Below are 27,396 nucleotides of genomic sequence, written 5' to 3'. Positions count from 1 at the left end.
TTGGTTTGGTTCGGCGAGCATGGATCGATTGGGATTGGGCATCAACTTGTTGCTGTCCAAACAAGCCCAGTGAGGATGTTACATTTACCAGCTGCAAACCCTAACCCTGGTAAGCGCCAATGGTTGCATCACAACCTCCTTCTGGGCATGGGGCTAGATCGATGTAAGCGCCGAGCTCCTCTGGGCCATGCATTGAAAATAACCAACTTTTGAAGCTTCAGAGTATGTCAATTCATCTCCATTGAGGATTGGTTAGGTTGACTATTGGGTTAGCATTTGTTGCTTGCCTTCATATGCGGGCAGAAGACGTGTTTCGAGGTGAACCGTCAAGACAAGACGGCTTGAACGGTTCGAACGACTGCGCTCGATCAGCAGGACATCGATCAGTCTGCTCCGCTATCACCACATGGTCAGAGCCCACGTGGGAAGCCCCAAGAGGAACTGAATGGCTTTTGTCCTTGCCGTCTCGTCCCGTCCCGTTTACCTACTGCATGATTGCCACGCGTGGCATACGGCATTTACGTCCCGTTATGATCGGGGCGATCACTGTGACTCCATCTTCCATCTTGACAAACCAACCGTCCCCGCCGCTGGTTACCAACGACGTCTGGTTCCAGCCCAGAGTTTCAAACCGTGATCGGAAGGCTTGCTCGATCGCCAACTCGGTGCAGGGACCCCGTACAAGCCCGTCCTCCTCATTTACTAAGTCCTTCAAGGGTATAGCGTACATTTTGAAGGACGTGGTGCTACGTGAGATGAGATGAAATATCGCATACCGGAAAACGCAACGTGGGAAATGGGTATCTGTAAAGAAACATCCAAGGAACCACGAGTACAAACAGGTAGGAAACGCGCAATGGGTATATCGGAAGAAAGATGCCGCCTTAAAGATCGCGTACAGATGGACAGGAGATGCTGAAGCAGACGAAGTTGAAAGGCCGCCAAAGGGAAGAAGAGATCTGGTCGTGATGCATTCTGGTAAAAGACCTCGAACTGACTTAACTTGAGAGTGAAATCTGGTATCCAGCGCTGGAAAACAGTTTGGAAACATATCATCAAGGAAGACGAGAGAGAAAGACCTTGCAAACGTAAGAGAGTAAGATAAGACGTTTCAATCGTAGCTTAAGAAAAGAGGAGAGAGAAAACTGAAGGAAATTACACAAAACCCAAACGGAGAAGAACTCGCAGAAAGGACCATTGACCCGTGGGGAATCACTCAGAGAAACGAAGATAGAGAGAAGAAAGCGCGAGAAAGAAAACGCATTCGAAAACTTGACGGACGAGAGATAAAAGAAAAAGGGAAGAACAGTGAGTGATACATGAGACCAGAGAAATAAAGAAGGCAGGCTCCCAAATTCCCAACAAAATGACTTCCAGTTCCAAAATCCAGTCCTTGATCAACCGGACTTGAGCGAGGATTTCTCTCCATTCTGGACGTGTGAAAAAGAACCATCCCAACTTGAATGCAGCCGCAAAGCCTCTCACCTCTAGTTGGAGCTGAGAAAGCCATTAACTTTTCCACCATGACATAGCAAAGGCGTTTCAACAGTACGGAAAAGAGACGTGGCCCACGTTGTGACCACTAACAGGCAACTGCTCACCGAGCTTTCTAGGCTTCTACCCCTGGTAGCCACCAAACCCGTTACCAAAGTTCTGGGCTGGGGACGGCTGGTTCCACTGGGCGTTGGGACCGGGCTGACCACGGCCATAGCCTCCAGCGCTCGGCGGGCCGTTGTAGCCCATCTGAGATCCGTAGCCGGCAGGTGACTGAGCCTGGGGGCCGTTGTAGTTGGCTTGCTGGCCAGGGTAAGAGTCTACTTTGTACGTTAGCGGCCGACATGCAGGAACCTGTTCACGGAGCCAATACTCACTGCCATACTGGTTAAAGTACGTCGAAGGAGTACCGGGGTAACCAGGCGTCTGGGCACTCTGAGGGCTATAGGGCTGGTTGGGGTCAAACTGCTGAGGGTTGGGCGTCTTGTCCTTGCCCCACTACATATGAAAAGTCAGTAATGTCCCTGTCCAAGATTAAGGGGCATTACTCACGCTGCACTTCAAAGGCCGACCATTAACCTGATACCCGTTAAGCTGGCAGATGGCCATGGCGGCGTTCTCGTGGGTGTCCATCTTAATGAAAGCAAACCCGCGGTCGGCCTGGAAGCGAGACTCGACAACGTAGCCGAAGTTCTGGAAGAGGGGAACAAGGTCGTTCTGAGTGGTGTAAGGGGTCAAGTTGCCGACATAGCAGGTCGTCTGCCAAGCAGGAGTCTGGGCGACGATCATGTCATAACTGTGAACTCCGTGGGTAGGGAAATGGTGGTGTCCGTAGGGAGTAGTGGGAGTAAGACCCATCTGCTGCATGGCTTGCTGTTGGGCAATGGAAGGCTGGCCCTTCTGGTTGGCCCAGTTGCAACGAATAGCCCTCGATCCGAGCCATTCGCCATCCATGGAGCTGAGAGCCTTCTCGGCATCAGGACGGTCACGGAAAGCAACGAAGCCGTAGCCGCGGGAGCGACCAGTCTTCATGTCCCACATGACACGAGCCTCGGAGACGGAGCCAAAGGCAGAGAAGGCCTGAAGCAGCACCTCGTCGTTGACTTCATTGGACAGATCTCCGACGAAGATGTGGAAGTGGCCCGAGGTGTCCTCCTTGTTCTGGTTGTTGGACTGGTAGGCCCAGTTGACACGGATTTCCTGCATGGTTTGCGGTGGTCAGCTCTGCGCTATGGGATCGTGGCCAAAGGATCCAAGTAGTAACTTACGGACTGATGCACGCGGCGACCGTTGAGCGTCTGCATTGCACGCTCAGCCGCACCGGGGTCATCATACTCAACGAAGCCGTAGTTGTAGCCCTTTTGCTGTTGTGCATCCTGGTCTGTTAGCGGAATGTCTTGGGCCTCAAGGACTCGAACTGACAGCCATTTCAGGCCGATGTGAAAAATGAACTAACGTGCGGCTGCTCGGGGGAGCCAGGTTTACCCACGTTCTTGTCGGGAATGATCTTGACGTTCTGGACATGACCAGTCGTCTCGAAGATCTGTCGCAGGACGTCCTCGGTGACGCGGGGGTCGAGGCCGCCGACGTAGAGAGCGCGCTTGTTGGGCTCGGGGGCGGCGCGGCGGCCGAAGGGGTTGCCGGCGCTGGTGGGCGACATGATGCCGCTCGTATCACCGTTCCCACCCATGGGCGACGTAATCGCCGTAGGGATGGGATTGGTGTTTTGCGGGATGTGCAGCGGCGGGGGAGGCATATGTGCGGGATTCGAGTTGTTGTTTTGACCGTTCTCGTAGCCGGGCGCACCTGCGTTTGGTTGAGGTGGAGGGGGGAGCTGTCCGGTGGTGGGAGGCGGGCCAGCGTCAGCCATGTCGGAAAATGGTCGAGGGATCTGGTGGTAGAAATCAACGAACAGCGGCGATGGCGATGATTGGGGGAAGGAGCAGCGCAGAGACCCTCCTTGGCGAAGCAGGCCCCACTATGAGCAGCTGTTGGAGCGATTGGGGGTGAGTGTGCAGTGGGTGATCGTAGACGGGTGCCTGCGACTGCTGCTATTTTCCAGCGAACTTGTAACTGAAAACTGGATGAAGCTTGCTAGGAGAAGAAACCTGAAGACCCAACCGATCAAACTTCCACTTGGGGAGAAAGCAGACTTCTTATGTATTGCCAAAAATTGACCCCGCGCGAAAGATACGACGGAAGAAGATTGCTCGAGTCTCGGTCACGTTCTTGTAAGCTCGTTTTAGTTACAGGCGGGAGGGCGCAAGCGGTAGCGCAAGATAGGATGGCAAACGGAGGCCGTTCGGTGGAGCGGACTCGCTGAGAGTAGCAGGCCGTTGGCGTTGGGTGCACAGACAAAGTTTGCGCCCACGAGATGAAGGAGCCAACGTCAATGAGACTGCCGATAAATAGCTGGAGATTCCGGCGTGTATCGAGAGCCTAGAAGATACGCAATCGTAATGGGTGAGCCGGCGACAACAACTGAAGCCAGGGACGATGACGATGCGGAGACGGGGGACGAGGATGGCTTGATGCGAACGAAGGAGGACAGGGATGATGGGTTGGCGATGGTCCAGTCACCGACAAGGGAAAATAAAGAAGAAGAAGGGGAATTGCAGTGATGACCTGAACCAAACAGTGAGATAGATAGTTCAAGAAAGACGGGATGAAATGGAAAACGGCCGTAAAACCAAAAGGAGATTCCCCGAGATTCACAACAGCCCGATCCGAAGAGATGACTTGTCTGGGCCTCTTCTGCAATGGTGTTGTTCGGTGGAAGAATGTAAGGAGAAGGGGGGACTTTTGGAGCTGAGAAGAAGCCTGGAGGGCGAGACGGGGGAGCTATCAGAGTTGCGACGAGGAGGGGAAGACGGGGATTTTTGATGGTGCCATCGTCGTGGGATTGGCGGACAGGCAGCCACTGAGACGCGAGGAAAGGGGACAGAAAGACACCTTTGCAGAGCGGAGGAGGAGGGGCGGGACGAACTCCAGGTTGGATCACGGGCTGGGCTGACCGGCCGATTCCAATTCGCATCCGTGTCCGGGTGGACGGGCACAAGCGACCCAGGTCGGTAGGTATAAAGACTGGCCATCACAGTCTTCCTCTAGGAACAAATCCTTGTGATCAAAACCCCATTCTTCGGTAGCTACCAATGCGACCTGCTATAGCAATCTCAAAGGGAAAGAAATATATCGAGGTTCTGGGTGTCTTTTGGTGTTGGCATGGTATAGGAGAGTCTGAAGACGGGAATCAAGGGATCTCTCTGGTGGAGTAAATGGACGCCGCCGCATGCGGTTCCTTTCGACGGGAAGTATCGAGACTATTGGCCAACGAGGCGCTAAGGTAGGTACCTGCTTATAGCTCAGAACAACAGATACGAGAAACCCAAGTGATATAGGCAGATATTCCGGTCCATCAACTTGCCTGTTGTCTGTACTTATTCTCATAATTCTGATCGTAGAAGCAGAATACCAGACCTCAGCACCTCAGTGCTGTAGGGATGTACAGAGGGGTTGGGAGGAGGTTGTTGTTGGTTGACGGCCCGGGGGCTGGAGGTAAGGCGCCAAGGTAGCCAACCACAAAGATATTGATCCCCAAGATGGAATGGAGGTTCAAGGTTCAGGCCTTCGGTTTGGTCCCCTCTTCCATTCTCCAACTGGAAGCTTTCCTTTTCCCCTCGAGATCATCCATGCGACTGCGCTGACCCTGGCATTGTCCCTCCCGCCGCGTGTTCTTTGAACCGAAAGTAGTGTATAGTCCGCCAGCCCTACAACCTCATTACTGGCAAAAGACATGCCACTTCGACTTCCTAGGGCAGTTGGCGATGCCACTTTTGCAACATTGTCGACTCTGGTGAGAGATGAAAACCGAAACCTTCCTGTCGTTCTTCACCCTGGATCTGTTTTCTGGAGAAGGATGGTCGAACGCGTGGTTAGACTGGGCTAATACTTGCAGCCACTGCATGACCCGACTCGCCCTTTTCATCTCAACAGTCCGCCCAACACGTGCCAATGGAGCAGGGCGGAACGGCCAGCTGGGCCCATCCGTCATCGCCGAACACTATCATTGTGTGCATGAAGGGTTAGATATATGTCCGGTGTGAAGGTCCCAACAGTCCAATGATTCCATCTAGCGGTCATGGCAGAAATCAATACCAAGAGAAGGGGTTCGTGGCAGCCGTCGTTTAAGGACAATAAGTTGTTGCCCGCCGAGATAAAATCCAAGTGTTGACAGCATGCACTAAACTTAGTCAAGTAACAATACTGCCATTGTAGGTGGGGAAAGATTGAGTGGATTGCCAGAACTCCAGTTGTGTAACTGCTGAAAAGACAGCAATTGGTGGTTCAGATGAAGCTTAAACGGACAGCCCCATTGCAACGTTGTTTTTTTTGTTGGATCTTTGTGATTCCATCTTTCTGGGCCTGTCCCCTGGATTTCAACGAACGACAAGACCGGGCCAACTTGGGGAAGCACGCTGGCGGTCAAGGCATCCACGCTTCTCAACCCCACAAAGAGCCTCAACCGCGCAGAGGTTCCAGGGACCCGACTGCACACTTCGACGCTAGAACCAGACACTGCAAAGTGCAGAGCAGTCACGTTCGGTTATTACCTCTGAACCGTGCAACATCCTGTCATTCTTTCCATTTATTTCAATTTCCTTCTATTCAGTACATCTCCTCAACCCCAGGATTTCACTGGAGCTTCGATCCTCGACAATCTTCACTTCAAGTCACGCAGAACCTTGACCCAGAGATTAACCCTTCACCGGATCAGAGTCGAGGTCATAGCTCCATCGAACCTGAAAAGTTCAGACATCATATCCATTACATACTCCATCCCTGATTGTGTTCTCTGAAAGCAACTCGCAGCGAGACACGAATTGTTAATGCGTGGACTCCCTTGACCCCGGAGGACTCCCCTTTGTCTCCCCACACGCTAACCAAACAATTCCCCGGGATTTATATACGCCAACATCCAACTTTGCTGCGCGACCATAACATTGTCACACCTCCGGACTAGCAAGGTGCATCCGCTTTACCGCACAGGAAAGGCAACTCAACCACAACCCGGCCGATCCTAATCATTCCTAGAGACTCGCCCTTAAACCTCGCTTGCTTGCATCATCGGCTTGCAAAAATGACCGCCCCAGCCCCCACGAGGCCAAACGTCAACCTAGACGAGTTGGATCGGCTGTACAACAATGTGGTGAGCACAACTGTCCCCATCTTCACATTCAACCGGACCGGACTAACATGCCGGTTCTAGCTTGTTGAAACTGGCAAGATATTCAAAGCCCTGGCAAAGGAAGGTGGCGGCTCGGTTGCCGAGTTGCCTACTACGAATAACAGCCGTATCCAGTACAATATTGAGGAGTTCAATGCTACCCTGGATGAGGTCGAGATCGAGATCGTGAGTTTGTCACGCAACAGTTGACCAGAGCCACAGGCTAACTTGAAGAAAAAGGTGCAGGCCAAGGCCGCCATCTTGAGGGATCTGAACAAAGTACGGGAAAAGCGCAATCCTCCGCCGGTACCGGTACCCACACCAAAGCCGGCGTCACTCCCGGCCCCGACAGCGCCCATGGGTCCCAAGGTACCCAAGGCTCCAATGGCTCCAATGGCCCCCATGACTGTCGGTATTCCGGCAGGTCCTAGCCCTCCTCAATCTCAACCTGGAAAGCCGCCTCTTAACAAGTCGGTGGCTCCCATCCCTGATATGGGGCTCGATCTCACCGCGTCTCCCGTGGCCAAGCACTCCCCGAGCCCGAAGCTGGTAAAGACCAATCCCAAGAACTCGCCTCGACCGGGTGCCGCACGCCCTGTTAGCGCACCTCCGAAGAAGGATTCCAAGGTGCCGCCAGGTCAAGCCTCCCGACTAGCACATGCGGCAACCGCAGCATCACAGGCTCCCCGATCAGCAAGCGCAGCGCCCCATATTTCCCATCCAGTTCAAAACGCCAAGTCTACGGCCCTTCATGGTGGAAATCCGGGATCTGGACCGACCGCGCCGCCTAATCACATTAGCATGCCGAACCAGTCTCCGCATCAGGCGACGTCAGGGCCACAACCACCTCAGCCAACGCAGGGACCTCAAGGGACGTTCCACGCTCCACCTCCCGCTACAGCCAAAGCCCCAGCACCAGTACCAGCCCCAGCACCAGGAGCCGAAGCCCTCTTCACAAACATGACCTTCTCCCTGGCGCCTGGCCCAGGAGAAGCTCCGAAACAGAACCACCAACCAGCCGCCAACATGACCAATGCCGCACACCCACCCGCTCTGAACATGGGCCACCAAGCACCCGTCCCTGCGAACGCCCCAGCCAACGGGGCGGCAGGAGGAGGAGAGGACGCTAACATGTCCAACGCGGAAATCTTCGACCTCGGATCAGGAAGCATGGACAACATGGAGGACATCAACTACGACCTGGGCGGGGAGGGTGGCGACAACAGCAACTTCAACGATCTCTACTTCAGCAGTGGCGGCGATGATACCACGCAGAACACGGAGTTTGACAGCGCGAATTACTACAACTTTTAGGGAAGAGACTTTGGATGCGGTCGAGCGTTACAGGAAGCATTGGATAGGAGTTGAGGAGAAGCATAGGGAGGCTGAGGAGTACGGTCAAGTTGAGAAGGTCACTGAGGCTCAGGGCGATACTTGAACGGAGAAAGACATGATACGGAAAGAGAAGGCGAAGGCGGCTAAAGGAATACGAATGGATGGCGTTTCTTGTGATGGCTTTTTAATGGTGGGGAAATACGATACGATACGATACCACTTGGGGTTTATGCGCGCTGTCGGGGACATCTTTACAGCGACTCCGGTCAGGCACGTCCAAGGACCTGTCGAACGAGAGGAAGGTGGCAGCGATGGGATTTTGATACATATAGGTATGGCATGGGATACAAAGAAAGCAAAGAGAGGGGCCGACGTCATGGTATTCGTGAACCATAGAAGCGAGATAGGTGAATGAGACTGGTAGCCTATTCAAGAGCCCAGTTACACAGTAATCTCCCCATCATTGATCAGGTAAAGAAGGTAAAGTAACTTTGTCGGGATCATGTGCCAAGGAACGTTGAATGAGTCCCGCAGCCAAATAAACGACCAGGACCACGGTTCTTCCACCACCCACTTCGCTTCACATTCGCCTCAAAGATGATAAGGCAACTTTACGCAACACCTCTTCCCATTTTCATCCTCATCCCTGTGGTCCTTAGGTTGGTCGGTCTTCTGAAGACCACAATTTCAGCCTGAAGCTCGCGAGACACCTTTCCAGGACTCAGGGTACCTAACCTGAAGTTAGTGGGCGACACAAAAGCAGCAATTTGGTGATACCTTCTCCCCTTCTCTCTTAACAATGAACAACGAGTGTACAGCAACACCATTAAGTTTCCCAGCACATGCTCCAAGTTGCTATGGCGGTTAATGCTGTTTACAATGTCTTCTCTCTCAATACGTATGTTGTTGTTGCGAGGCAGCGCCTGGGTAACATCCAGGCTTATCGTCGTTCGGGAAGGGCTTGAGGAACTGGCTTGACGAATGGCTTGAGGAGCTCGACGAAAGTGCAGGGTAAACGGCGGACATGACACCATCGCTACAAAATCGATGGCGAGGACGACGACGACGACGACGACGACGACGACGACGACAGCAACGTACGTCAATTACCTCTACAAAGAAAATCATGATCAAATCGACCTTCATTTGTTATTCTTACTTGTCATATGCATTTGAAAGTCCGTCGAGCCTTTATCATCATCTCTTTACTCCCGTCTCCCGTTTCCCGTCTCCCGTTTCCCGTATCCCGTCTCTTGTCGTCACCGCCAACGCCAATCGCAACATCATGACCATAACCATGATCTCCACCTCCTATGGTTATTGACTTCCCAGCTTCCCTGAATCTTCGTAAATATGTTGGTAACACACCTCCAATTCCCGTATGTCCACTTGCAAAAAGATGTATTTATCTAACACACAGTTGATCTAGCCTTGGAAGAAAGGCTCATGTCGATCACCGGCAGATCACCCTTTTCCACACACTTTCACACACTTTCATTCGACGCCATTGAACAATCCCAACTGCCCCAAACCCACATCAGAGAAAGCTTGTCCAATTCAAGCATTGAGCTTTGCAAGCTACCGAAGCTAAAAAGAGACATTGTTCGTCATACCGTCATACCGTGCATTTTATTTTGTAATTTCCACGACGATGCTTTGTACCTGCACCTACTGTGTACACCTGCATCTTGCTACTTGTTGCTTAGCTGCATAGGTATGGCATCTCATGTAGGTAGGTGTAAATGTGAATGCAAGAGTAATGATGAAGTTTTTATCTTTCCCCTTCCCAGATGTTATGAACCTGTTCGCTCCTTGCGTCCGTTCATCGCGTTCAAGGTGACAGACCAAGGGTCGTCAATTGTCACCTTTTGCTCACATGACGATGACCACTCGACACTGCTGTGTAGCCCGCTGTGTGGCCCTTCCACGGTTGTGAGAGTTAATCTTAAACTCCATTTAAACAAGGTTACATCTAGCTTGCTTTGCCCATTTTGGTGTCATACGATCTCTCAGACTCCGAGTGACCGAGTACCACCAGTTCAAGTGCGGTCATTGAATAAGTCAGGGTCTGACGGGCAATTGAATGATATTTCCAAGTCCAGTTTCTCGAAGTCAGTGTGATTGATCATTCCCATCTCTGCTTGTGTACCATTGTTGTGCGTCGCCCGTTATTTTCGTCTCCTTGTACATCAGAGCAGAAGACGCTCAGTTTCTTGGATATAACCAACACCAAAGCTCGGGTAAGTAAGTAGTATTGTGCTATGTACACATACAAAGTGTGTGCGCGTGTGTGCCCCCTTCTTTCTGCTTCCTTCATGGTAGTCGTAAAGTTCATTCCAAAGTAGGCGATAGTGGTGACATGAATGCAAGAAGAACAACAACAACAACAACAACAACAACAACAACGGGTTCGACGAACAAGAAAAGAATGAAAACAACAAACCCGCTGTTATGAACACCTGAATTTCGGCTAGCACCGTGCTTTAGTGAGAAGCCGCAAGCAGGCCAGACAGAGAACAAAAAGTAAAAAGGGTTAGTTTTGATGAAACGAGAAACCTATCCGGGCTTCGTCGTCGCATCGGGTATTTCGAAGAAACCGCCAAACAAAATGTAAACAATAAACAACGAATGTGTGTCTGTCCGTCCATCCGTCCAACCATGCCCGTTCAACACCATTCCAATTCCAGAAACCCGCCAAGGAGCCCCTTTTTTTTGTTCGCCCAGTAATACAATGTGAAACAGCCTCGACCAATCATGCAGACGGGCGAGGCTGATGGTCGGTGGTAGCATTCGCTGTCGACGCCGCCGCTTTTGACTCCAATTCCCTCCTCTTTGCCAATAAGCTTTTGAAAGCACCCAGACAATGGACAAGCTCCTCCTCATTCTGGGCGCAAAATCGGTAGCTCTTCTCGTCCGTGATGATTTGCAAGCAATGGGCCTTGGACTTGCTCAGTGGATCAATGTCTACAACGTTGACGATCGACGAGAAAGCAACGACGAAGAGAACCGAGTACTCGGATTCGTCTTTGTACAGAATGAGATTCCTTGGTCGTAAGACAGCCCATGATTTCTTCCATTGCTTGACACCACGTTTGCTGCGGAGGAATCGCAACCATCCCTGCCAAATAATCCGATCTGGGTCCTGCTCGAGGTTGATGCCGCTAGATTGGCTAATGTTCATCGCTCCTGGGGTCATGGGGGCACCCTGTGCCTGTGCCTGTGCTGCTCGTACTCGTGCTTGTGATACAGATTGAGACCGCGCAGTCAAACTTTCGATTGTTGGGCCCGGTATCCGTTGGAAATCCGAATCGGAGAAGTCGGAATGCGACGCAAGCTCTGTTCCCGACATTCCTGAAGATTCAATGGCCGATGGCCGTCTTCCGCCGGGAGCCGCCAGAATCCTAACGGGAGGCTCGAGGGGTTCCGGTGAGCTCGAAGCAAGTCGTTCCTGATCGGCGGCGGCAGCGTTGTAGTTGAGGTCGGATTGTCGTCGGGGAAGTGGGCTGGCCAAGAAAAGCTCCTCCTCTTCCTCCTCTATCCTGGCATCCTTCCTGATCAAGTCAACCCACTCCTGGGCATCCTGCAAAGTCGGCGCCTGGAAATGGAAGTTCTTTGCTGGCGAAAACAGACCAAAGACGTTTGGGCGTTTCTGCTTCGGGTCTTTGAGGAAAGTGACAGCTGTCAGATCAGACAGGTAGATCTTGTGTCGAAGCTTCTCTTCCTTATCGGATTTGTAGATGGACAAAGTGTTTGGGCGTAAGACGAGATAAATAGTCCTCCAAGCCTGTACCGCAATGGTGAGATACAGCCAGCACTAAACCATCCCCATAACAGGCCAAAGACGTACCTTGGTTTTTGAGGTGCGCTTCTGCACATATCCGCTCTTGATAACACGGTCAAACTCGAAACTTCCGTTCTGGTTGACAGGCGAATACGTCTCGCCGGCAAGATGGCTCCTTAGGCGGGCAGCTGTTGATGGAGGCGGCATGGCGATGGACGAAGGAGGAATGGCGACGCTGACGCGGCGGCCTTGAGGTGGGGCGGTAGCCGAAGAGGCCGGAGGCTGAGCGTACATTTCGGTCATGATGGCGAATGGCGCATGTAATTTGATTTTAAAAGAGTGTTGCTGGTAACGATAGTAGTGGTGGTCTTGGTGGTGAGCGTGGTGATATTGATGTCTGTCGGTGTGTGTTATTCGTCGTCGTCTTTGTCGTCGTCGTCGGTAGTAGCAGCAGCAGCAGCAGCAGAGAAAGAGCGATGTGGTGTGCTGAAAAGGCGAAAGGGTAATAATGTAAGTGAAGGACGACCCTCGACGGGATGATGGAGAAATTATGAAGCCCAAGGGTACCTCTAAGGACTGGCGACGTGCGTGAGGCGGCAGCTGACGAGCAGTGCAGGAAGTGAAGTGGAAATGGAAGCAGAAGCAGAAGCAGAAGCAGAACCAAGCAGGCTCCGCAGAAGACGGAGCAGGTGAAGGGAGCCGAGATGCAACCGAACGGATCAAAGGCGGCAGCAGCTGGCAGACGGACAAGAAGGGAAAGAAAAGGAGGATGGCAGCTCACAGCAGCGATGCAGACCGGTAGGGGAATTGGATCGTGAGAAGCTTCAAATCATTCAGTTTGACTTGTTGTGAACCTGGGTGAGTCTGTTTAGATGAGGTCCGAAACCAGTGTCCACCCAGGCCAGACGGGAATTATTAGTTCGGGGTGGAGACTCTGGAGCGTTGCCGGGGCGGCCAATCCGGGTTAGCAAATGGAAGCCCACGCGAGTTGTGTGGAGAAGAGGAGGAGTTCACGGGGCAGCAGGGAGGGAGGAATGGGACCTGAGGAAATCCAGGACCCGGACCACTGCAAATTCCAGTGGATGTGTGTGGGTGTGCAGGTTTCTGGTAGGTGCGACCTGAAGTTCCAGTGGGCAGTTGACCTGGAATTAGGTAACTGGTGCACACTTTCCAAGATTCTTCAGGGCAACCGACCACACCCTTGTGCTCATCCGTTGAAAAGTCTCATCTTTCCCGGCTCAGGTGGTACTTTGTTGATGATGAGCAGAGGCTGAGCTCGCCGTGCCGAGACACTTTGAAACACTTGAGGATGGCTTGAAGTCAACCTTCCGGTCAACCTTCGACTGAGGAGAAAAATACGGTAATGCTCGAGGGGACTGATATCAGACTTGAACTTAGTAGCACACAATATAGGCAGTAGAGTATGACAAGGTGGACGGCCATGTATGTGATGTTAATGATGATGGCTCACTGTGAAAATTGAATGTTTGATATGATGAAGCAGCATGGCGGTACGTACCCTTTCAGGGCCACAGCTGTCGGCAGGTGGACGAGCGAGCGGGGACTGACCATGTTGCTTCGATGACCTAAATTTAAGCAGCAGCTGGGGGTGCCTTGGCTTGCTCTTGTTCGCAAACCTTCAATCAATGTGCAGTATCGAAATGAAATCCGTCATCGGCTGGCAATCCAGATCCATCAGGGGCTTCAAGTACCGAAGATAGAACAGTCCATGTTGTTTGGTGCTTCATCTGGTGTCACTCGAACAAGTGGTTGTCGAGCACGGGCGGCAACGAGACTGCATAGGCCAGCATTGTCGTCGCGGTCCGAGATGGTTTCAGAGCTCCAAGTGCGACACATCCAGGACATCCAGAAGCTAGAGCCGAACGCTTGAAGCTTGACGCTTTCGTTGGCCGCCCTGGCCGCCCACGATCCGAGAGAACTCCACCCAAGCAATTCAAAGAGGTGGAGATGGCATGGGAGCGTGCAGATGCCCCTGTCTCTTTCTCAACCTCACTCAACTTCCTTAGAGCACCTTCTTCACAAGCCATCACTCATAAACGCCAGACGGGCAGCAATGGACTGCAGCGTCCATCTTGTAGTCGTTCACCGGAGCAACGCCAAATGCGCAATGGCGAGGCTAAATGTCTACTATTGAGAAAAACTAACGTTCACACCACCCAATCTCGGCAAGTGTCACAATGTACACAACTGCCGACTGGAGACCGGCGTCAACGACGGAGAGCGAAAACGATGGACGACGAAACTAGCGGAGATTGCACGAGGAGCGAGATTGCCGACATCAAAATCAACCGAGTTGAGGCATAATTACATATGGAGCACACCGAGCTACGTTATGGAAACCACTGCCAAAACTGTGGATCCCCTTCCTGTTCCTGGTCGATTCCATCGTCTCGGGTCCTTGCGGTCTTCTTTGGCTTTTCGATTGACCCCAATCGATTCTCCTTCCCCAGAGCTTGGCCGTCTTGGCTTTAATGCTTGGTCTACTTGGTCCGCTTGGCCTGGAAACACCATGCAAAGAGAGGAAACGTCGAAGAAGGTCTGGAAGCGAACAACCAAACATGCCAATATTCGGGAAAGCTGCTGTTCGGAAAGCCTCAAGTGGGAGGCTTTTTCTACCTCCATTCAGTTATCATGGCAGTAATGTTAATAATGCCTAGAATTGGTATGTCGGTAGGTTATGTCAGCTTGGATACGCATTTATCTCTTGGCTCATACTTTGTCCGAGTTTGGTCAAAGTCTTGCTACGAGTGAATCGTTTGGTGACATGGCAGTCACAATCCTCAGGTTCTTACCTTTGTGCTTGACACCTTGGGTTTCCATGGCCACGGTAAGAGTCGTTACTTCTCCGTTTGCCTTTCTGGGTGAGGTAGGTGTTGTCTGATGCTGGTGAATGGTTAAACCTGCTTCCTTCCTTCCTCAAGACAAGCCATATGATGGGAGCAAGGCCTTCAAGAGCATCCGACGACTGCGCGCTGAATGGCAAAGTCGAGCTCGCATTCGACGTGACCATCTACATAGTACTATTCACATATCCTCACTCAATGCCTTCACTGTTGGACGTTTTCAAGTAATCATCACATTCTCTCATCAGCTCCTATTCCACTCGTTATATCATAATTAGCTTTCACTTGCCCAATATTCCCTCATGGCCCCCAAGTCCGCCGAAAGGTCGTCCAAGTCTGTCGAATCCGCCGAGTCCACTACAGAAACTACCGACAAAGTCAGTGTTACTGAAGAATGGCGTGCCAGCACCGCCGCCCTTGTGGTTGCGCGGCTGTTCCGTGACACAGAGGGGGAGATATTGATAACCATCAAGAATGAGTTACCGAGTGATAAACAGTATTTTCGATTCGAAGGGGTAATAGAGGGTTTGCTTCCGCACGCCTTACCATCATGCGTGGTCAACATTGGGCGAGTTCCCAATGTTCGAGCCCCCCAGGCAAGCCTACCGGATTATCCATGAGAAAGGCATGCTCTGTTGATTCTACAGCTACTGACACCATGTGCCCTCATTCAGCATTTTATCAGGGAGGCACTCAATCACATGCCTCTACCCAACGAAAAAGACCTACCTCAGTACTCCGTCTCACACTACGAAGTGCGGGACTATTCACACATGTTCGAAGACGGAACGACCATCGTCATTGAAAAACGTCCCAGTGGCGGTACCTTGAGTCTCTGGGACTACATACGACTTTTGGAGCAGTCGGAGGACCTCGAGCCAAGATCCCCCCTTAGGTATGATATTGGAAACTGGCTCGGGCATTTTCATAATTGGGGCTCGCAAGAACAGGTAGTTGAGAAACTACAGGGTATTGTTCGAAACCAAGAGCTCACCAACGACCATTGCGAGATCATCTCCGCGGAGTTAAACATGGCCGTCTTTGAGGCGCTAAACAGACCCACTCACCAGCTTCCGAAACACGCTCATAAAACTTTTGAAGAAGCCCTTGGATTGATAAAGAAAAACTATGCCGTCCACGAAACGCAACAATCTTTTCAGATTCTCAACGGAAAGTTTGACTTGCACAGGTGAGCACGCAACAAGGACTGTGCTGTCAATTAACCACCAACGACACTAGGACTGACATAACCATTTTGTATAGCCTCCATGTTATGGACTCCCCATTGACTCAGCTAGACGACCCAAAGCAGTCTCCATCTGTTTACGTTTCCGAGTGGCGTGGGTGTCATGAAGGGCATCCGGCGTTTGACCTCGGTCCGTTTATGGCTGACCTGGTTGTACTCTTCAGACAGAACAACCCAATCGCGGGTGATGTGGCCCGGGGATTCGTTAACGGATATTTTGACAAAGTCAGGGAAAACAGGGACCCGGGAAACAAGTTCATATTCTATGTTCTGGTACATATTGGCGTTTACATCATCATACGATGCCGTGGCTTTACTCAGAAAATGAATGATTACAGTACCGGCAAAGACAAGAATATCGGCGAGAACAAGAATACTACCAATGATGAGAACACTACCAAGGACGAGAACAACGGCAAAGTCAAGAACAAGGGCAAAGGCAAGGAAATTGTCGAAGTCAAGGAAATTTTCGGGGAGAAGAACATTGTCGAAGAGAAGAAGATTGACAAAGGCGAGGACACTGGCAAATATGGGACCAGCGGCAAAGACAATGCTGCCAAGGACCAGAACAACGGCAGGCAAAATGGAAACAGCATCATCGACGGCGATGGCATCAAGCAGAACGGCAATCGCAACGGTACTCCAGCTGACAATGACAACAACGACCCCAAGCACACAACGAACGGTACCAATGGGTATCGAGAAACACTCAAATACGGATTCTTGATTGTGCAGCATGCGCTGAGTGAGGATAGCGAATGGTTTATGGATAAACCTCTGCTATGTCATCTTTTTGGACTATCTTCTGCCTCTTCTTCTAAAGTTCGTTATGGCCCTGACAGGTGGGCGTTAGCCAACAAATTATCCAGGGTAGAGAAGAGCGGAGAATCATCAAACAGTAACGCGAGGTGGTAAGGCTCTAGATCTTGGAATCTTTGGAAGTGGTCTTATGATTTCAAGTTGGTTATCTAGATATGCACTGTAGTATAGGTTAAAGGGAGCGAACATCAGCGATGATTCATTATTTTAGTATAGGTTTTTCACAGCATGAGCTTTCAAATTTCAACAGCGATCATTTGTTTCTCAGTAATTCAAGCACTGGCTGTATCTTTCAGTTTCAGTTTCTGAGCAACAGTTGCCAGTTCCCAGCGTGATACATTGTATGTAACGACACCGACATCATCTCAAGAGAATATTCGAGAAGTCGGAGCTTGACCGTGTTTTGGAGTTTCAAGAACAACGACACAGCTCCTTGGTAAATTTACGTGGTGATAATCCAAACAATGACCCCCTTGGCCCCTTTTCAGGGGATCATCAATAGAGAACCCTAACCCTTAGGAATGAGCTCAACCTGTAAAAACTGCACATGCAAACAACAAAAAGTTGATTGAAAGAATGAGCACTGCTCACACATGCATTCACCTTTCGAGTGACTCAACTCAACACTCACAAAATCAACATCACCCCGCTCCTTGTTCGAGGCCCGATTTTCGAGAATTCAACATTGTGTGTCAGGGGTTTTGAAAAGCCACTATATCAACAAAAGCTGGACAGCTTTTAACAGCAACACCAACCATTCACACAACCACCATCCTCTACTGAACCCTTATCGGCTCATCCACGAGAAGATCAAGATGGCCTCATCAACATCGCCACCACACCCGGCTTCTGAAGCCATTCCACCCACCAATACCACCACCACCATTGCAACCACAACAACGACCAAACCCTGCGCCAAATGCCGCTCCCAGCCCGGAACTCTCGATTCCCGCGGTCAACTCGTTTGCCCGTTCGTCTTCCTCTTTCCCGCATCATACCCCCCGCCCCCATTCATATCCCCCTTCCACCCCTTTCCACAGCATAATATACTAACCCCCCCTCCCCTCTAGGTCCTGCTTCCAAAAATTTATTTCCCAGAAATGCATCAAGCAAATCGGTCTTCTAAACAAAGACGTCCGCTCCTCTTCCTCGCAGTCTCTCTCCGCCTACCACTCCACGCAGAAAAACTCGGGTCCTCCTCAGTCTTCTTCGCGCCGCTATTTTTTGGGATTATCGCTGGGTCCCAGCTCGGCGGCGTTACTGGAGCTGTTAAATGAGAATGTGGAGTATCAGGTTTCCAGAAAAAAGAATCCGCCGTTTGAACTGAGTGTGGTGCATGTTAGTTGTGCTGGACTTGGTGGGGGTGGTGGGGATGGGAATGGTGTGAATGGAAATGGGAATGGAAATGAGAATGGAAATGGGAATGGAAATGGGGGGAATGAGCGGGAGAGGGAGAGGGAAAAGGTGGAGGAGTGCGTAAAGAGGTTGGCGGGAAGGTATCCGAGGTTTGAGTTTCGGGTGGTTTATTTGGAGGAGGTGGTTGGGCTGGGGAGTGTAGATTGGGAGGGGTTGGGGTTGGGGGATTTTGCGACTGCCTCCTCTTCGACAACCGAGAACGATGCGACAACGACAACATCAACAACAGCTTCGAAGCTAAGAAGGTTATTCGACAACCTCCCCTCCACCACTTCCCGCACCGACCTCCTCCGCCTGTTCACGCGACACTTACTCATCGCCGAAGCGTGCAAACCCCCGAACAAATGCCACGCTTTGCTTCTAGGAAGCAGCACCACCGCCTTGGCGGAACTAACACTCTCCGAGACGGCAAAGGGCAGAGGCTTTTCGTTGCCGTGGCAGATCAATGATGGGGTGTTGGGCGTTCCTTCTTTTTCTTCCAGCCCCACCTCTTCCTCAGCCCGTCCCGCCAACTCTTCCCCCACCTCTTCTCACACCAACAAACCGAAGGCAAAGACATCGGAAGACCAAGGAATCCTAATCTACCATCCCCTCCGCGACGCCCTCCGCAAAGAGTTGGTCACGTTCACCAAACTTGCCGGCGAGCCGACGCCCATTGCTGAGTTACTTCCTGAAACCGACCTGACGACAACGGCGGCGGTGGTTTCGCACAAGGATTTGAGCATTGAGGAGGTCATGGTTCGGTATTTTGCGGATGTGGAGGAGAATTATCCGAGCATTGTGGCGAATGTGGCGAGGACGACGGGGAAGTTGATGAGGTTGTTTGGTGGTGGTGGTGCTGATGGGGTGGAGGGAGTTGGTGGGGATGCAAGCGAGGATGATGAGGAGAGGTTGTGCGGTCTGTGTAGCATGCCGCTTGATGAGTTTGGTGATGAGCGGTGGAAGGGAGAGCTGGGAGAGGATAGTTATCGGGATGCTGCTGTGACGGTGGAGGATGAGGGAGAGAAGAAGATGACGAAGACGACGAAGCAGAGGATATGTTATGGATGTGAGAGGTCGATTCGGGTGTGATATAGACTTTAGTGTAATGTCTAGGGCTGTGGAAGGAGGAAGATATACATGGAGCATCCAACTGGCATAGGGCATAACGAGATACCATTAGACATTTTGCATGATCTCGATAAAGCTATAAAGCTCTAGAGCTAATCTGTGGTGTTTATCAAACACTCTTTTCCCCCTATCCATAGGGATTTGCCGACTCTCATCGACCGATGCTAAAATGATCATAAGCGTACAATATTCTTCGCTTTCATACACAAGGCAAGCCCCTGCCTGCTTGCCTTTCCTTTCCGAATTAACGCCACGTGCGCCGTGCCTTGCCGAGAGTCCTGTCAAACAGGGTTGGTAAACCCATCCACACTTGTACCATCCTGAGAATGTCTATTGTTCAGCCCCTCTACTTCCTTGTAGTAGCCTCCTCTTCCTTCCTTCCAAAGTCCGAAGTCAAGGACTACGTATTGTGATGGCGCATTGATGGTACACCAACCCATACCCGCACATCAACCCTTGTTCAGTCTCAATCTTCCGAAGAACCTTCCCTGCGATAGTCCTAGTATCTCCCGCTGTTGCCATCGAAACCTCTGCCCTTCCGGTTGCGGACCAGCTGGTCGCTATAGAGTCCGCCGGTGCCGCCGCCGTTCATGGCTGCCGGTCCCCTAGGCGGCTGCCGTCCGTTGCCATTACCCATCAGGTCGTCCTCCTCCATGGGGTCTTCGAAGCCCATAGATCCATCAACCAGGTCGTCCTCGGGGTAGTAGTCGTTCGAGCGGTGAGAGCGGGGGCCGGTGGGAGTGCGAGAGGGGGGTAGCTGGGATGTAAGGGGATAAGTAGGCCCGCTTGGCTTGTGATACACACTGAGAACACGACCGTCGGCCTGGGCAATAAGGTTAGCTTTTCTCTGGTACTTGCTGAAGCAAAATGGAGCTAGGTAAAACTGACTGTCTGCTTGTCAAATGTGGCAATCACATTGTCGGCACCCTCCTTGTTTTCAAACACTATCTCGGCAATCACAATGGGGTTGTGCTTCATGATACGACAGCTGAGTATTAGGCCGCCGACGGGGGTCATGGCGTTCTCGATATCGGCCGCTGTCGTTCCGGGAGCAAAGTTCTGCGCCATCACCGCGAAAGGTCCTGCCAGACCCCTGATCGTGAATCCCTTGGTGCTAGGACCTGAAGGAACTGACGCAGCTGCTGGCCCCTTAGGCGCATTGGGAGGGGCTTGGTGTTGTTGACGCCTCTGTTGACCTTGCTGGTTGCGCTGATTCGACTGCTCCTTGAACTCATTCCTAATGATCACCTCCGCCATCTGCGCAGCCCGCCTCTTCTGGCGGGGGTTACCCGCAGGTCCAGCACCTGGGGTGGTGATGCGCGCCGCAAGAGCGCCACCGGGCTTGGGGGTATTGTTGGCGGACCTTGAGCCAGGACCAAGATCAACGGTCCATGAGCCGACTTTCTCGCTGTTGTTCTTCGAAGGTGCCGACTGGGGAGCGCCGCCACGTTGCTGGAACAGACATGAAGGGTCAACGATTCTGAGCGCATGGTGAAGCGATCTAAGAGTGCCGCAAGGTGAGTGTCTCAAAATTGCGAGCGTACCTTCTTGACACCGGCGCGACTTGCGAGCGAACCACCGGCCGTCTGTCTGCTGGGGGTAGAGACGGGCGTGCTAGTTCTGTTGAAGATTCTGGCCGCGAGAGCCTCGTTCTTCTTTTTCTCGCGGTCGGCCTGAATGAACTTCTGGAAGTCTTCTGCGACCTTTCTGTCTTTTCCCATTGTGTCGGCGATTTATGGATTGCTGTACAAAATGCGGTCGGTCGAAAGAGGTTGTCGAGGCGGAATGTCTAGTCGCTGAAATGCGGTCGCGGATAGTTGTGATGTCGCAGGATATGGACAGAATGCGTCGATGGGGTATTGGAGTTGAACCGTGGTTGATGATGCGCCAATGCTTTGGAGTTTCCGGTTGGAGTTCGCAGTCTCTTACGGTAGGGAAGCTACGCGGGATGGGGACAAAGGTTCAAAGGTCAAGGTACGGGACGGTAAAGAGTGAAGGGAGCAGCGGGCGCGGGAGGCGTGTCTCTATATTCTTTGCCGTAGGGTGTCGCGTCGGGAGTTTTGCTTCCCGCTTCAATTGTCCCTTGGTCCCTGCAACGCAGATCACCGCCCAGCACCAAGAGCCAAGAGGTACCTGAAAGCTGAAGCACAGACCAGTCCATTTTGTCTTACCCGATAACTGAACGTTGGGGGCTTGGGGTTTCCTCCTCACTAACAACTTGACTTTAACCACGTCACTTTCATGACTGACTCCTTCTTCTTGGGGATTCTATCGTATCCTTTTCTCAACCCCAGTCCAATAGAGTCATGCGAGAAGCAACCGAAGGAAGGAGCCATTTGGGGGCAGTTGATCTTGCTTCATCAGGTTGAAGTCACCGAATTTAAGGACAATGGCTTCTTCTCGGACAATAACTTTCAACATATCACTCTTCTGTATCTTCTCTGGCCGGCTGTTTATTGCCCGTCTATCGTTTTCATAGTCAACGACCGAATGCCGTCGTTTTCAAAACACAATTATTTTCATTCTTTACCATGGATTCGTGTTCCACATGCGTCTCCCACGTTGTCAGATCGCTTGGGCAGGAAGACGGGGGCTCCGTGTGGCACCATGTTCACGAGATTCAAGAACGACAACAGTCCATCCAATTCGAAATCCGCAGCACTTCCCGCACTCAAGTCGCTGAAGGAGAGGTTCTCGAAATGTCCAGTCACTCTGGGATTTCAGCACAAGAACACCGGGCTGTTCGGTCGATTAACACCCTCGAAAGACAAAGGGGTTGAGAACGGGACACGGAAGGAGTCTGGAAAAAGATAGTATCAATCCGCTGGGAGGAAGAAGAGGGAACTACTTTCGACCTCGAAACATCCGATTACCGACAATATTGAAACCAGCCCACTTAACGAGGAAGTCGGCGGCGGCAGCAATACCGTTCAAGTTGATGAGGATGACATCCCAAGGCCTACTTTTAGCAACACCTCGCAGTCATCCAAAAGAGGACGTCTTCTACGGTCTCTCCATCGAAGAGATGCTATGAGCACCTTGGTCGATACAGACGCAAAGATAGGGACCAAGACCGAAGAAAGAGGAACGCATACGTTGGCCCAGGACACTCCTCCAGCCTTCTTACCATTAAAGGCACCTTCGATATCGAATTGGGGCGACGAGTTGCCTCTGCAGTTCATGTTCTACGAGCCTCGATTCCAAGGTTGGTCCTTGCCTGGGGGCCCCATGTTAATGATTCTGGAGTATACTAACTTTAACAGAACCTGAACCTGCTGTGCCCAAGATTTGGCAAGACTTTGGGTACGTGGTGAAACAAAAACCATATGAGCTGCGGCTTCCGCATGCTGATGGTCTTAGGAATAGACATGTCCCGGTCCGCAATTTTTCTCGACATTTGAGCCCGATACAATCACGGAGCCGAGAGTATTCATCGAGTCAAAGACGGTCCTTCAGCACTGAACTTCCGTCAATTCCAGCAGACGCATCGGCATCATACTTGGAACTGATTACACAGAGCGCAAGACCATCGGCGAGGTTGGAAAGTTTGCTGGTCAGGGAAGTTAGTTCGATATCGGAGCACGAACTGAAGGCAAAGTCTGTCCTGAGCCGGGAAAATGCGCCGTGCCCTAAGCCTCCATCGAAGTCGGAAGGAAAACATACATCTTCAGGGCCAGAAGATAAACCGGAGCCGAGCCACTTAACAGAACATGTCACCACACTCACTTACACTGACGAGAACACGCCTAGCAACGACTTGACTGGGCAGATCATCAGTCAAACCCCAGTCCACCCAAACTCTACGACCAAATCAAACAATCTGCAACCATCAAAAGATGGTTCAATCACATCCTCCGACGACCTCTTTAAACTAGGCGTCTCATACCAGTTTCTTTCCTCTACCATTGACTCTAACTCCAATGACAACGAAAACCCACCACCACCAACTGAAACACAAAACCCAACAGCCATCGACAAAGTCCCCCCTCCTCCTCCACCTTCCTCTGCACCATCTCTTCTACCTCCATGTCCCTCTCCCCCTCAACCATCGCCCCCGCCCGCAGAATCCCCACCCCTGGTTCTAGACGACGCCGTGCTCTCCCAGGAGGTACCAACCAAGTACCTCCCCGTCAACGCACAACTTCCCAACAAATTGACCTGGCTCGACGTCCTCTCTTTAGCACAAAGCGTTCTAACCTGTGAAGCGGAACCGGCTACTGATCAGGTTTACGTCCGTACGGTCCATACGGCACATACAGTCAGGGAGGTCTACGACGACGAGGAGGACCCAACTGCTGCTGCTGACGCTGATGCTGATGCTGATAGCCACTCTTTGTGGGCGAAGTGTCATGTAGCTGAGGTTGAGAATTGTGCTGACTGTGTTGACCATGACGGCGAAGATGACGACGATGATGAAGAGACGGTCAGAAGCTCTTTCAGCTCGTTTAACATACGGGATGTGAATCTTTCTTTGCATAAGGAGATGTCGAGGATTTGGTCTTGGAGGGAGAAGTGGAGGGGTAGGAAGGGGGTGGGGTTGGGGTTGGGGTTGGGAGAAAAGGCATTTTGAGGTGTTGAAGTGTCTGGGATTGTTAGGGTGATGGGATGATGATGGGATGATGATGGGATGATGATGATGATAGACGATGGATGGTGCTTCTATACTGAACGGAGCGGACTGAGCGGAACGATGAGCGAGAGTTTAGAGGTGAGGGTTGAGGGTTGAGGTTTGAGGTTTGATTGAGGGTTGAGATAACTACCCCAGCGGACGGAAAGGAGGGGGAATATAGTGGCAGTTGAATCTGCTATACATTGTTTTTGTCAAACAACGTTCATTGATTTAGCAGTTATGAGTAGCGATTTTGAGGTTTGTTGGTCTGGGAGTAGCCTCGAAGTAAACTCCAGAGCTGAATTAACTGGTATAATTCTATTTGACTTTCATCATCTTATGCAAGAGACTTGTTAACCAAGAAAAAAGAGCTCGAATGCCTGATGAGTACAATGTCATAACATGACGCTATGTGCGAAACCAACTCCCCATATGTACATAGAGCAAATATGTACAGGGAATGAATGACAATAACCACACAACTAAATTCGCTTCTTTCTCGCTTTTTACTCGATACACGAGCAAAACCCTTACCTACACCCCAAATGCTGCAACCCCCTATCATAGGACCCCTTTCCGCGCGCCAACACAAACCAACACAACCAACACAACAGATCTGTACTATATATACGCTCTAGATAAACACATTCAGAGATACCCTTTACCCAAACCAATCAAACAAACACTCACACCTACTTCATGCTCCCTTAATGCTTATGCTCCTTATGCTCATGATCATGACCATGATCATGCCCCTCCTTTCCCTCACCTTCACCAACAATAACCTCCTCCTCCTCCGGCTCAGGACTAGTCTTGGGGCTAACATCCCCAGGGATAAACTCATCAAACTTCTTAATCTTGGCCGCCCCCTCATCCTTGGGCACGAACCGTATCCTGACCTTCCTCGCGCCCCTGACCTTGGCGCCCACCTGCGTCCTCACCGCGTCCTCCACCTCCCTGACGTCCTCCACCGTCCACATGTTGGGCACCGCCAGCTCGATATCCAGCAGGTAATTCTGTCCTGACTTGACGCCCACGATTTCTACCACCTCAACCTCGTGACCTTCCGAAACGCCCTCTAAGGCTTTGCGGCATTGTTTGCCCACCGAGTGCTTGACTTCGTCGTCGATGGAGCGGTCGGCGAGCTCGTACAGCGCGGAAACGGTGTTGGAGTAGCCGGCTTTGATTACCAGGAGGGAAATGAGCAGACCGCCGACGGGGTCGAGCCACGAGGCGTTGTGCAGAAAGTTGGCGCCGAGGATGGCGAAGAGGGTGACGATTCCTGTGAGAGAGTCGACGCGGTGGTGGACGGCGTTGGAGGCTAGGACGGAGGATTTACGCTCGCGGGCTACTTTCATTGCTGTTTTGAGGGGACAGGGTGTTAGTGAGGGTTTCGCTGGAGGAGAAGGAAACGGGGGATGTAAAAGGGGTAGGGAGTGGTTCGGGAACGTACTAGCATGGTAAAGCCACTCCTTGACGGCCACCGTACCGGCTGCCAGCCAGGCAGCATGCAAACTAGGACCGTCGGCACTCACACCGTGGTGATGGTGTCCATGGCTGTGACCGTGGCCATGTTCCAGGAGTTGCGCCGCGGCCGCCGGATCGAGGAAGAAGTGCGCATAGAGCGTGGTGCAGCTGTTCATGCACATGAAGAAACCGCCAAACAGGAGCATGCTCGACACGCCCAGGGACCCCAAGCTCTCGACCTTGCCGAAGCCGATGGGGAAGTTGTCGGTTGGCGGGCGCAAGCTCCACGAGACGGTCGCGAGGGTCAGGATGTCCGAGGCCAGATCGGTCAAGCTGTGCCAGGCGTCGGCGATCATGGATTGCGAGTTGAAGGCGTAGCCGCCGAAGCCCTTTGCGATGGCCATGCCCAGGTTGGAGTAGAGGCCGATCCGGGTGATGCGCACACCGGCGTCGGCTTTGTTTCGGGAGGTTAGGTAGGCATTGTCGCCGTGATGGTGGTGGTGACCGAAGCCGTGGGAGTGGCCGGCGTGGCCTCGAGACTGGGTGGGCGTGGTCATGACTGCTGTCCGTGTTGTAGTTACTGTCCTCCTTTGTGGTCGTAGGAGTTGGGAGAGAAGAGAGGGATAAGGGGGGTTGCTGGAAGAGGAGACAGGGATCAAGGAGCGTCGTAAGCGATCTTCGAAGGAGCGACTGTTTGAGTAGGTGTCGTAACAGCGATTATGTGTTGTTGTTGTTGTTGTTGTTGTAAGATGTGTCCCCAAGCATTGACGTTGCAGTAGGAGTTCAAGGCGAGGTGTCCTCCTCGACAAGGCGGCGGCGGCAGACGAGGAGCTAAACGGAAGCAGTTGGCTCCGGGGTCGTTTCGAGACGCAAACGGCGGGATGGAAGTGATGGGCAGCAGTGGGCGCAAGCGCAGTGTCACGGAGGCGCACCAGCGGGGCCGTACATTGCCTGCTTGTACACGAAAGAGAAGGCATCAAAAAAAGAAAAAGAAAAAAAAGAAGGGAGGGAAGAATTCGAGAATAATATGTGACGCGCGTACGGTAGTCACTTGCTGTACCGTATGAGCAAGGGACCGTTTGGCAAACTGAAAGAAGACGTTGCCAGGGGAAATTGTTGGAGGCCAAGGGAGCCGCAATGCAGTCGTATGTCAGGTACGCGGAAACTAAAAGGTGAGCGACAGAGTGGGTGTCTCCAGCAATTCCAAATTGTTTTGGACGGTTGATGCTGTGGTTGGTGCTATGATCAAGTTTGAGAAACCGGGAAAATGGTGCAATCGCAAAAATTGTTTTCCAACCGATCAGTTGGCTCCCCGTTCCCACTTCAATTGCTGTGCATTGGGTTTGATCGGCTAGAGGTATCCTGCTTCAAGGAAGTCATGGCCAGACACGGGAACGGACCGGGCAAGCGGGCAGGGCGGGCAGCGGGCCAAACGTCACTGGCGTCTTCTCGACGGATCTAACGATGCGGAATCGGAGAGGGGACCTGGGGACCACCATGACCGCCGGCTCAGAAATGGGGCAGAATGGGACGATGCGAATGCCATGACGCGGCATCTTTTTTGGTTCGCAACGCTCTTGCAGCGGCGGGAATTGGAAACCTTTGCGGTCAAGTGTCCTTCCTTCTGTCAATACCTAGCTGCCAGGGGTTAGCTTACAGTTGTCCGACAGCTGTTGTGGTGGGGGTGGGGCCCCGTGTAAGTCAGAGGGACCTTGAAGGCCAAGCAAGGTCTTGTCCAGTTTTCACCATTGTACTCGAGGAGCACCTCATCTCAGTTCTTTGGTTATCTCGAGTACTCACTTTCTATTAAGAAGTAAAACAACAATTGACAAAAGGAAGAAGGAGGTACAAGGAAGGAAGTCAAACCCAAGATGGCCGACCGGAAACTGGGCTGGCCATGGATTCCCATCGACCTATTCTGGGCTCCCTCATCCTTGGGAGTCTTCTTCTCTTCCCCATCCGTCTCGACAGTTTTCAATCCAAATCAATTGGTCGTATTGGCATCTTTGTTTTCAGTTGCGTTGCTTCTTA

General features: G+C 51.8%; 8 protein-coding genes across 8 annotated transcripts; 4 read left to right on the top strand and 4 right to left on the bottom strand.

Annotated features, from left to right (window-relative positions):
- Window positions 1-103: 103 nt before the first annotated feature.
- SMAC4_02147 (uncharacterized protein) lies at window positions 104-4,269 on the bottom strand. The gene is made up of 5 exons (XM_003350386.2): window positions 2,951-4,269; window positions 2,763-2,870; window positions 2,047-2,694; window positions 1,872-1,992; window positions 104-1,814 (listed from the first exon to the last, which is right to left on the bottom strand). The coding sequence occupies exons 1-5, from the start codon at window positions 3,362-3,364 to the stop codon at window positions 1,618-1,620; spliced, it is 1,488 nt and encodes a 495-aa protein (XP_003350434.1). The 5' UTR covers window positions 3,365-4,269; the 3' UTR covers window positions 104-1,617.
- Window positions 4,270-5,923: 1,654 nt separating this feature from the next.
- SMAC4_02148 (uncharacterized protein) lies at window positions 5,924-8,569 on the top strand. The gene is made up of 3 exons (XM_003350387.2): window positions 5,924-6,700; window positions 6,761-6,904; window positions 6,959-8,569. Exons 1-3 carry the CDS (start codon window positions 6,632-6,634, stop codon window positions 8,030-8,032), a joined length of 1,287 nt encoding a protein of 428 aa, XP_003350435.1. The 5' UTR covers window positions 5,924-6,631; the 3' UTR covers window positions 8,033-8,569.
- A 1,858-nt stretch (window positions 8,570-10,427) lies between these two features.
- On the bottom strand, window positions 10,428-13,070 carry SMAC4_02149 (uncharacterized protein). The gene is made up of 2 exons (XM_066089713.1): window positions 11,901-13,070; window positions 10,428-11,837 (listed from the first exon to the last, which is right to left on the bottom strand). The coding sequence occupies exons 1-2, from the start codon at window positions 12,135-12,137 to the stop codon at window positions 10,806-10,808; spliced, it is 1,269 nt and encodes a 422-aa protein (XP_065946946.1). The 5' UTR covers window positions 12,138-13,070; the 3' UTR covers window positions 10,428-10,805.
- A 1,930-nt stretch (window positions 13,071-15,000) lies between these two features.
- On the top strand, window positions 15,001-16,859 carry SMAC4_02150 (uncharacterized protein; the record flags this gene model as incomplete). Its single annotated transcript, XM_003350389.1, has 3 exons — window positions 15,001-15,075; window positions 15,373-15,887; window positions 15,962-16,859. The coding sequence occupies 3 exons, from the start codon at window positions 15,001-15,003 to the stop codon at window positions 16,857-16,859; spliced, it is 1,488 nt and encodes a 495-aa protein (XP_003350437.1).
- A 478-nt stretch (window positions 16,860-17,337) lies between these two features.
- SMAC4_02151 (uncharacterized protein) lies at window positions 17,338-19,250 on the top strand (the record flags this gene model as incomplete). The annotated part of the gene is made up of 3 exons (XM_003350390.2): window positions 17,338-17,733; window positions 17,834-18,101; window positions 18,207-19,250. Exons 1-3 carry the CDS (start codon window positions 17,579-17,581, stop codon window positions 19,248-19,250), a joined length of 1,467 nt encoding a protein of 488 aa, XP_003350438.1. The 5' UTR covers window positions 17,338-17,578.
- Window positions 19,251-19,788: 538 nt separating this feature from the next.
- Window positions 19,789-21,010, bottom strand: SMAC4_02152 (uncharacterized protein; the record flags this gene model as incomplete). Its single annotated transcript, XM_066089714.1, has 3 exons — window positions 19,789-20,112; window positions 20,178-20,741; window positions 20,834-21,010. 3 exons carry the CDS (start codon window positions 21,008-21,010, stop codon window positions 19,789-19,791), a joined length of 1,065 nt encoding a protein of 354 aa, XP_065946945.1.
- Window positions 21,011-21,995: 985 nt separating this feature from the next.
- Window positions 21,996-23,859, top strand: SMAC4_13675 (uncharacterized protein; the record flags this gene model as incomplete). The annotated part of the gene is made up of 3 exons (XM_066091536.1): window positions 21,996-22,494; window positions 22,553-22,592; window positions 22,656-23,859. The coding sequence occupies exons 1-3, from the start codon at window positions 22,320-22,322 to the stop codon at window positions 23,857-23,859; spliced, it is 1,419 nt and encodes a 472-aa protein (XP_065946944.1). The 5' UTR covers window positions 21,996-22,319.
- Window positions 23,860-24,215: 356 nt separating this feature from the next.
- On the bottom strand, window positions 24,216-26,361 carry SMAC4_02154 (uncharacterized protein). Its single transcript, XM_003350393.3, has 2 exons — window positions 25,352-26,361; window positions 24,216-25,258 (listed from the first exon to the last, which is right to left on the bottom strand). The coding sequence occupies exons 1-2, from the start codon at window positions 26,340-26,342 to the stop codon at window positions 24,606-24,608; spliced, it is 1,644 nt and encodes a 547-aa protein (XP_003350441.2). The 5' UTR covers window positions 26,343-26,361; the 3' UTR covers window positions 24,216-24,605.
- Window positions 26,362-27,396: the final 1,035 nt, after the last annotated feature.

This window comes from Sordaria macrospora, chromosome 4 (genome assembly GCF_033870435.1).
Source record: "Sordaria macrospora chromosome 4, complete sequence".
In the NCBI taxonomy this organism is placed as follows: Eukaryota; Fungi; Ascomycota; class Sordariomycetes; order Sordariales; family Sordariaceae; genus Sordaria; species Sordaria macrospora.
This window is presented reverse-complemented; position numbering and strand designations above follow the sequence as displayed.

Coding starts and splice junctions, on each gene's coding strand:
- SMAC4_02147 (XM_003350386.2), bottom strand. CDS start 3,364: ATGGCTGACGCTGGCCCGCCTCCCACCACCGGACAGCTCCCCCCTCCA. Junction 2,695..2,762: donor GTCGCCGCGTGCATCAGTCC/GTAAGTTACTAC, acceptor CAAACCATGCAG/GAAATCCGTGTCAACTGGGC. Junction 1,815..1,871: donor GTACTTTAACCAGTATGGCA/GTGAGTATTGGC, acceptor CGTACAAAGTAG/ACTCTTACCCTGGCCAGCAA.
- SMAC4_02148 (XM_003350387.2), top strand. CDS start 6,632: ATGACCGCCCCAGCCCCCACGAGGCCAAACGTCAACCTAGACGAGTTG. Junction 6,701..6,760: donor ATCGGCTGTACAACAATGTG/GTGAGCACAACT, acceptor TGCCGGTTCTAG/CTTGTTGAAACTGGCAAGAT. Junction 6,905..6,958: donor ATGAGGTCGAGATCGAGATC/GTGAGTTTGTCA, acceptor TTGAAGAAAAAG/GTGCAGGCCAAGGCCGCCAT.
- SMAC4_02149 (XM_066089713.1), bottom strand. CDS start 12,137: ATGACCGAAATGTACGCTCAGCCTCCGGCCTCTTCGGCTACCGCCCCA. Junction 11,838..11,900: donor AGCGCACCTCAAAAACCAAG/GTACGTCTTTGG, acceptor ATTGCGGTACAG/GCTTGGAGGACTATTTATCT.
- SMAC4_02154 (XM_003350393.3), bottom strand. CDS start 26,342: ATGCCTTCTCTTTCGTGTACAAGCAGGCAATGTACGGCCCCGCTGGTG. Junction 25,259..25,351: donor GGAGTGGCTTTACCATGCTA/GTACGTTCCCGA, acceptor CCCTCAAAACAG/CAATGAAAGTAGCCCGCGAG.